This window comes from Crocuta crocuta, unplaced genomic scaffold (genome assembly GCF_008692635.1).
Source record: "Crocuta crocuta isolate KB4526 unplaced genomic scaffold, BGI_CrCroc_1.0 scaffold61, whole genome shotgun sequence".
Lineage (NCBI taxonomy): Eukaryota > Metazoa > Chordata > Mammalia > Carnivora > Hyaenidae > Crocuta > Crocuta crocuta.
The window spans coordinates 7176977-7186722 of record NW_027528369.1 but is presented as its reverse complement, the minus strand read 5'-3'; the positions used below and the strand labels follow the sequence as shown (position 1 = coordinate 7186722).

At 46.2% G+C, this 9746-nt stretch overlaps 1 protein-coding gene across 1 annotated transcript in view; it reads right to left on the bottom strand.

Moving 5' to 3' along the window:
- The window catches only part of CDH13 (cadherin 13), a 1024187-nt gene that overhangs the window by 13310 nt on the left and 1001131 nt on the right, over nt 1-9746 (bottom strand). The window contains exon 12 of the mRNA XM_077754065.1: nt 2251-2484. Coding sequence (XP_077610191.1) covers nt 2251-2484 — 234 coding nt within the window. The remainder of the gene's footprint in view (nt 1-2250; nt 2485-9746) is intronic.

The window sequence follows — 9746 nt, the reverse complement described above, 5'->3', positions numbered from 1 at the left end:
ATGAGATCATGACCTGAGCCGAAGTTGGACCCTTCACCTACTGAGCCACCCAGGTGCCCTGTAGCCTTCATCTTCATTTGTCCTCAGCTATCACTCTGGATTTGGGGGGATTGGCAGCATAATGCCAGCATGGGGACTGAACTTTAGGTCTTTGTTTAGTGGGAATATGTGCCGTGAGGTGGACCTTGGGCAGCGTGCAGAAATGACCACCCCACCTGGCCACTGTTTTTAGCCTCAGACTATTTTCTTTTCAAGTCAGTCAGATGACTAGGGATATATATTACACACACACACACACACATCATACATATATATATACACATATAATATATAACCTATATATAACATACATAACCTATATATAATATATAACGTATATATTATGTATATAACATATATATATAAACATACATTTTTTTTTTGACTGCCTCTTTCTGGGCATGAACAGTGCTAGGTATTAAAAAAAAAAACTTGGACAAGGGAAGGACTGAGAAGTCTCTCTTTTAAATAAACCATGAGGAAGATGTTGCGATGGCACAAAAGCAGGAACAGATGAAGTGTCATCGTGACCAGAAGGAGAAGCAGCAGAAATAACCAATGTACGTAGTCACCCTAGTGAGGTGGCGGGTTCATTCTCCCATCTCCCTCGAGTGGACGAGACACTCGAGAAAGTTCCAGCTGGAATTTTCTGGAAAGAGCTGGTGATGGTTACTTAAATCCGCCACAGCCACAAAAACTAGCAAAGGAAGCACCAGCCCCTCAAACAAGACAAAGGCGGTTTTAATTAAAAATAATCAGTGTAACAGAACTCATTCCTTAAAAAGGCAATAAAATAGACAGGCAAATGGAATCAATAACAAGAGGAAGGCACTAATAAAATGAGATATGAGATAAGGCCATTCAATACATATGAGATGTTTTAATAGGAAATTTTATGCGCAATTGTACAACACATTTTCAAAAAGTAATGAAATGCGTAATTCCCAATCCCTCTCGAAAAGTCTCGCCCTGGCTGGGTCTGCGGCAGAAGTTCACTACTGCAGACAGACTGTGGGTCAATGGGTGGGTCCTGGTGTTTTACTTTATTGCAGACAAGGGGAACTCAGTAGTGAGCTCGCATTTGCCCGAGGGAGGGGAGCCATCGTGGTGCTGCGGATACAGGGAAAACGGCTCATTCAGCACCCTGGTGTTCCGGCCTTCGGAAGGCAGGTGGGAAGTGCTGGGTCAAGTGCGGAATTCCACCTTCCCACATGGAAAGACTGATAGAAAGGGAGGGGCTTGCAAGTTCATTAGTGAGGGACTGTAGAGATGGGCGGTGACATCGTGGCCGAACGTGAAAGCCACGGTTGTTGCAAAGATGAAGGTCATTTTGAGGAGGTCTGCAGTGTAAGGTGGACAATGGACGGTCAGAGGCTAAGACTCTTTAACAGAAAAAATTTTAATGTGTACTTATTATTTGGAGAAAGAGAGACAGAGTGTGAGCATAGGAGGGGTAGAGAGAGAGGGAGACACAGAATCCAAAGCGGCTCCAGGCTCTGTCAGCACAGAGCCCAATGTGGGGCTCGAACTCGCCAACTGCGAGATCGTGACCTGAGCCAGAGTCTGACGCTTCACCGACTGAGCCACCCAGGCGCCCAGAGGCTAAGACTCTTTAAAGATCGTTACACCAGTGCTTCTTGTTTCTTTCGTCTTCTAGAAGAACAAGCACACCGTGGGAAATCTCTCCAAAGTGCTGGTGAGAGTCAGGGAAAGCACAGATCCCTGAGAGGAGGCACAGCTCAGCCATGACACGTGTGGGGAGAGGCGGAGAGCCCGGCTTCCGAAGGCTGAAGACCGAGTGGGTGAATGGTGCAGTGTATGGCGTGAGATTCACAGTATAGAGTACACAGTAGAGGGCACACAGCATGGAGTGCACAGTGTGAGGTGCGCAGGGTTGGATGCACTGTGCGGAGAATACAGCATAGAGTGTACAGTGACCAGCACAGGTGACCAGCATAGGGTATCCTCTCTACCATGTACACTATCGAAAAGATAAAAGAAACAGAAGAGAAAACTTGGAGGCTTGCATTTTGAAGGAACCGATATGTATTCATACAGATCGTATTCATCCGCTGGTGGGGAAACTGTCCGCACCGGCAGGGTGTGACTCACTCGAAATCAACCCGGTGAGACCAGGAACGAGGAGGAGGGGGGAAGGGTTATAGGCTTCAAAGCCCAAGGAGCAGCTATAGGATGTTTCACCCGACTTACTGTTGATCTTGGACACCTTCCAGACTTTATCGGGAACGCCTTGTTTGTGGATCTCAAATTTGAAAGGGTCTGTGTTTGGGTGAAGGTCCTTATCTGATGCTCCCAAAATGACCACGCTGAGGTTTTTGGCATCATCACAGACTTCGGCCACAGTGGGGTAAATGAAGGGGGCGTTGTCGTTCACGTCCTCCAGAATGATCTGCAAAGTTCCGGTGCCTGTCGCGGGAGGGTTGCCTATGGGGCAAAGAGGGAAGGTGTTAGCGGGCAGCTGGTCGAAGGTCGGAGAGCTGTGTCAACGCGCTTTCCCCCAGTGTGCTGGCCACCTGTATATTGCTAACAGGGTTCGAACAGGACTGAAGGTAATAGCTTCTGTATTTGTATGAAGTCTAGAGGATGAAAGCCTTTTCTCATATATAAAACGTCTGATTTAAATTCCTTAGCTTTTACCCTTAGAATGTGAAGCTTCTAGCACACGAGCCATCCTAACGCATTGAAAGCAAAGAATGGGTCCCGTCCTCGCTTGCCAGATGGAAGCTTTTATCTAAATATCCGAGTGTTCACATGTGCTGTTGGGACAGGGGAGGGTGGAGGCCCCATGAGAGAAGACCGTGTGTTGCATGTACGGAATAGCTCTGCGAGGCAGGACTGGGTAGTTGATGCGAGAGAGGAAGAGCCAGTCTGGGGTTTTCCTCTGTGGGTGAAATGGGTCTGGGGTGGCGGACGGTGCCATGGGGGACTGGGCTGGCCGGCCAGGTAGCATAGGACAGATTTTAGAAAGTCAGGTTTGTGACGAGAAACAAAATCGCTAACTGGCTACTGAGACAGTTGGAGAGATCAAAATATAATCTTTGGGTCTTTTTTTAAATTTTTAATGTTTATTTATTTTTGAGACAGAGAGAGACAGAGCTTGAGGCAGGGAGGGGCAGAGAGAGAGGGAGACACAGAATCTGAAGCAGGCTCAAGGCTCTGAGCTGTCAGCACAGAGCCCTTCGCGGGGCTTGAATCCACAAACTGTGAGATCATGACCTGAGCTGAAGTCAGATGCTTCACCGACTGAGCCCCTCAGGCACCCCTCTTCTGGTCTTATTTTTAGGCCTTGCATTTTTGATATTTCAGCTACTTCCCTGCCATGTTTTTTATTGTAGGAAACATTATGTCCTAAAAAGCCCTTCTAATCACCTATGTGACAATGTCTTTCACTCAAAGAAAAGAATGTTTCATTTCAATAAGACTCAGAGTGACTTTACTTCTTTTTTCCTAAATATATTTTTAATCATCGATGCATTAGAGGTTTTCTCTTGGGACAAACTATCCGTTAACATTTCTTAATCTCAGTGACAAAAGTTAGATCCAAATTTTCAGGCCACAAATCGTAAGTGTATGGATCTGCCCTATTCAAAAAAGGATTTGGTGCCCCTGTAAAATATGGTACTTGAATTTCATGCACTAGTACTAACCTAATGGTCTGGCTCCATTTTATTTTTCCTGTCCTCAGATGTACTTCCAAGCCTAGTTTATTTCACCTGCTATTATGTTTATTTCTTGAAATGCACAGTAAGATTAAAGTTGAGTTATGAATCACATGGGGGTTCCAAAGGGTAGTGAATCTTTGAGCCCTAACTGGGGCAGTCAGGGAGCCTCATCCCTCATCAACCCAGAAGGAGACGACACACTGTCTGGTGACAGCCCCAGGGGACCCAGGGAGGCAGGTGAGAAATGGACTGTAGCAGCTTCGACAAGCCTCCCGTGTCCCCTGTTCTCGGAGGATCACGAGATGTTTTGTCAACACACAGATTGGTCGTGGCTGAAACCTTGCCTCCTGGTCCACGTGGCTACACGCAAAGTCATCCAGCACCATCATGGGCTGTTCGCTACTGCAAAGTATGTGGCCAGATAGCAAGGAGACGCGGCCGGGGTTGTCTGGTAGGACATGGGGCCTTGGCTTTCATGACGAGCTGCTTGTACTGATTCTACGGACCACACGGAGTCACCAGAGGCTTTTCATAGAGGCGGTGGGACATGTGCTCTGACTGACTTATAGAAACACGCACGATACTGCCAGGAGATGCTGGACATGGGAGGCAAGGAGACCAGCAGTAGATGGAGTCACGATGTGGGCAGTTTGAATGAGGAAGAAATGTCTTGTTGGGCACGTGGGTGGTGGTCCAGTCACGTAAGTGTCCGACTCTTGATTTCAGCTCAAGTCATGATCTCACGGTTTGTGGGTCTGAGCTCCGCGTCGGGCTCTGTGTTCAGTGTGGAGCCTGCTTGGGATTTTCCCTCTCCCTCTTTCTCTGCAGCTCCCTCACTCATGCTCTCTCTCAAAAATAAATAAACATTGAAAAGGGAAGAAAGAAAGACATGTCTTGGTGATCACGCACTCAGATGAGGCTGCTCGAAGAAAAGCAGAAGGTGGTGGGGAGTGCAAAGACATGAGTTCGGCTCTGATTGTGCGAACAGGCCCCCCAAATTCAGTGCGTCCATGGAAAAGTGCATGGAGCGTAGGAGACATGCCAGCGCTGGGTAACGATTGAGGACTTGTCAGCAATAGATGCTTTGAAATGGTTCTAGACAATCAGGCTACACAACGTGACAGTGTGGAATGGCCGAGGGGTGAAGGCTGAGGAAACCCCAGAGTTTAAAGAGCAGGTGGTGGTTTGCAAAAGACAGAGGGGACGTGAATTGGAAAGGGAGGGAGGCAACAGACGGCAGTGAAATGTGTTGTGATGCCCCAGAGGATAAGGGGTAGAGAAGAGCCACGGGATTTTGCAAGGAGAAGGTGACTGGTGACTTCTTTCTGAGAGGCTTCCACTAACGGAAGAGATAGCTTGAAGGAAGCTGAGCAGTGAGTCAGGAAGAAGTGAGAATAGATACCTATTTTTTTTTTAAGTTTTTAAATTTATTTCTGAGAGAGAGAGAGAGACAGCGTGATCAGGGGAGGCTCAGAGAGAGAGGGAGACACAGAATCCGAAACAGGCTCCAGGCTCTGAGCTGTCAGCACAGAGCCTGACGCGGGGCTCGAACTCACGAACTGTGAGATCATGACCTGAGCCGAAGTCAGATGCTCAACCGACTGAACCTCCCAGGCGTCTGGAGAATAGATACCTTTTTAGTAGGGCTGCCGGAAATTTAAATATATCAACACCCAAGGACAGTTGTAGAATAAACATTCCAATAAATAGCTGCTAATGTCAAAACGCGAACGTGATTCATCAGCAGAAGGATGGCTATTTCTAATGGTGGCACATCAACACTTTTTTTGGAGCAAGAACTCAAAAGAAATGTATAATTACTTTGAGGCTGGTTTTCCACTGTCAGCTTTAGTCATTTTGGTTGAATTTCTTTATTGAAAATTCTTTTTCTTTTTTTAAAATTGAATAATTGAATATCTCAGAGGAATCCATTATATATATTTTTTGCTCCGAATATATTATGAAGTGCCGTCATTTGGTAGAATGGATGAGAAGGCATTAGGAGTATTTGAAATATGGCTGAAAGAACTGGCCTTCGTGAACTTAATTATACGACTGTCTTCGCTTCTCTGTGTATTACTCCAAGGCCAGACCAGTGATGTCTTCTTCCAAAGTCAAGTAAAATGAGCTTGTTTTATTTTATTATTTTTTAATTTTTTATTAATCAGGTGAAGACTGGACTCTCAAACTCCTCAGAGAAAAGAGTCTCTCCCAGGTTACATGTGCCAGAAGGAGGAAAAGCACCATCCAAAATTCTGGTGTAATTTAAAATGTAATGACTCCTCTCAAGCCCATTTGGCTCTAAAAGCTCCAGGGGCCCAGGAAATATGGGAGCTTCTGGGTTTCGGCAAAAATCCCTGTCTCCTCCTCATCCCTTTCCACCAGCCGTCGCCAGTCCCCAGTAGACTACTCTGCGTGACCAATGTCAGCCCCGAAGCATGGTTGAGACTGTGCCCTCTTCCGTGGATTTTCGACTTCAATAGGGAAAAAGCCTCAATTGGAGCAAAACTCCCAGGATATGGAGCTAGAACTATGATCCCTCCTCCTTGCAGGCCCCCCTCCCCCACAGAGGAGCCCATGTTCTCAGGGCTGCCGCTTTAAGGGTCAGAGGGCATCCAGCCTCTGGAGGGACTGTCTGTGAGGCTCCCGTCCTCATAGGGCAGGAGACAGAAGGGCCCCTGAGAGGTGGACCATTCCTGGCAGTGGATTTTAAGTGGAATGGGAGGTGGGTCCCCCTTTGGGAATTTGGTGAAGGCCATGGTCCTTCTTCCAGAGAAAGGCACCCACATCACACTGCAGGTGCTGCAGACCTTGTAAGGATAGCCGAGTGCTCGGTGTAAGTTCAACAGCTGGTCTGGGACACTTCTGTTAATAAGAATTTTTATTTTACTTTACTGTCTTATTTTACTTTACTTTACTTTACTTTATTTTATTCAGAATCCTGACCAAACAGGATTTCCACTTTAGCCAAAAAATACTTAGAGTTTTCTGATAGGGTCCATTATTTAGATGCCATATATACATACGTGTGTGTGTGTGTGTGTGTGTGTGTGTGTGTGTGTGTGTGTATATAAAATAATGCCATCTCACATATATATATATACACACACACGCGTGCGCACACACACACACACTTTATATCTCTTTATATCTTGTTGGTAAGAGACACAACTAAAAACAAAGTGTAATCCTAATTAAAATATATGTAATTAGGGGCGCCTGGGTGGCTCAGTCGGTTAAGCGTCCGACTTCGGCTCAGGTCATGATCTTACGGTTCCTGGGTTCAAGCCCCGCGTCGGGCTCTGTGCTGACAGCTAGCTCAGAGCCTGGAGCCTGTTTCATATTCTGTATCTCCCTCTCTCTCTGACCCTCCCCTGCTCATCCTGTCTCTCTCTCTCAGAAAAAAAAAACATTAAAAAAATAAATAAAATAGATATAATTAGAAAAATATTAGAAAGAAATATACCAAACCTAGTGATTTTTGCTCCAGGTAACTAACATTAAAATAATACTTTAAAATTTTTTCTTTACAATAAGTAGGTCCACTGTAATAATCAGAAACAGAAATGTGAATTCAAAAGTTATACAGGGGTTTAAAAATATGTTGCCAATTCTACTTTCTTTTCTCTCACTCTTTTGTTTTTATGATGAATTGACATTTGGTATATTTACAGGGTTGGGCTTTACCACTACCACCTAATTTTAGAACCTTTCCCTCACCCTGAAAAGGAAGGTGGGACCCATTTGTCCTAACTCTTCGTACCTACTTCCAGTTCTAGGCAACTACTGATCTACTTTATTTCTCTATGGATTCGTGTTTTCTGGACATTTCTATAAATGGAATCATAGAGTAAGTGGCCTTCCCTGTCTGGATTCTTTCACCTGGTATCATGTTTTTGAAGTTCATGCATGTTGTCCCATGAATCACTTCTGTTTTATGGCTGAATGATGCCGCATTCCAACACCAGACCATGTTTTGCTGGACATTTGGGTTGTCTGAACTCTTGGTTCGTTATGAATCATGTTGCTGTGAACATGTGCATAGAAGGGAAGTTTTCACATGCTGCAAGGCTCCAAATGCATGTCCTCAGGAGCGTCACCTTGGAAGAGCAGGGTCCCTGTCTCACCACATGGGGACGGGCTGGCTTCATATGCACAGAGCACTAGGATCTGAACAAGAACTTTCAGAGGTATCTCTGCAAAGTACAGGGAAGTAGTAGATTTTTCTAGTCACTGGTCTCACATCGTCCACGAGCTGGGTCTAGAGGCAGACAGCATGGCCCCTACCTTGGGATTCATGAATGTAAGTGATTTTAAACAGAGAATAGTGTGCAAAGTGAGTTTGCCTACATGAAGAATAAAATGGAGGAAGAGAGAGAAAGAGGAGAAAAAAGCAGGAAGCTCATTCCTGAGCCCCACGGGCTCCAGGCATCGGCCTGTTCTCTGGGCTAGTATATAACAGGCACTCAGTAGATTTTTGAGTTAACTTAGGTTGACCTGAAAGAGCTAATGACGAATTGCTCTTTGCATACATGTAACATATATGGTTACATTTCCATAGGTTTCCATCTCTATCTTGCTTCTGTCCTGAGAGCTCTAGCGACCCTGTCTATATTCCAGCCCTCCCTCATCCCATTTAGGGGAGAAAAAAAGAGTGCATGGGATGGGGGTCTATGAAATAGGCTCATGCTAGTCCATGCCAGGGTCAAGGAGAGAGACCTCAGATCATGTGTCAAGAAGTTTGCGGACCCAGTTTTGGGAGGAACATCAGGAAGATGGGTCGATTTAAGAGGCGCCCAAGTTCAGATGTGGGCTTTTGGGAGAAGGAAGGCACCCTGGCTAGTTTCTGAGGCTTCTTTTCAGGGACAAGAGGCACGTGTGTGGCCATCTACTCCGTCCAAGTTCTGTCTGTGTTCCTGGGCGTCTGCTGAACTTTCACTAAGCAGCTCTGAGCAAATACATGCCACGTCTATTTCTTCATACGAATAGGGTTCTACGTGTACCGTCACCTTTGCTTAAAAGTGAGAGTGAACGACACTTCTAGATAAGATGATCCTTTGTATTGTTTTGTTCAGGCGATGTTGTATTTGCGATGTCTTCGCAGTAGCACTGTTTCCAAATCTGTTTTGGGCTGTGCCCCTTAAGCCAAGCATCTCGTCACCTTCAAATCCACAGGCATTTAAAAAATTGCTCTGTTAACGCAGAGCTTGCCAATTTCATTTTACATTCTGAAAAATGTAATAGTAAACCCACCCAAAACCTGGTCAGAAAACAGATTTGTAAAATACAATGGCAGCGGGGCGCCTGGGTGGCTCAGTCGGTTAAGCGTCCGACTTTGGCTCGGGTCATGATCTCACAGTTTGTGGGTTCAAGCCCCACGTCGGGCTCTGTGCTGACAGCTCGGAGCCTGGAGCTGCTTCAGATTCTGTGTCTCCCTCTCTCTGACCCTCCCCTGCTCACACTGTCTCTCTCTCAGAAATAAATAAATTAAAAAAAAAAATACAATGGCAGGTTTCCTGTAATGCTTAGCGTGGGCCTGAGGCAATGATGCACCTAACTCAACCCTAAACATTCTCGCAGAGGAGACGGTAATCTGGCGTCCGAGCTGGCTGTAAGGAATTCAACAGTTTGGCTCTTGGTTTGTTGTCATTTTACCAACTTTAGAGAAAAGGAAAAAAAGGGAAGAGGGGATTTGGAGGCCCTGGTTAAACAGGACTGCCTCGTTTTATTCAGTCAGTCAGCAGTCATGTACTGGGGACTCTGACCCGTGAGTGCCTGGCTGGATCATGGGAGTGGGTGGGTGGGATGGTTCTGGAAGGAGGAAATCGTGGGGCTGTTTTGTGGGATGAAGTTCAAAGACTCGAGAGCAGGAGAATGGCTTTGATAAAGGCAGATAATGTCGCAGGCATGAGAGGAGGGGACTTGCATCAGGTGGGAGGGCGCAGGAAGATCAGCTGGGCGCCAGCACTGGCCGGGTGCGGGGGCAGGGGCTGGACTCAGGCGCAGGGCTGGGGGGTGATGGGG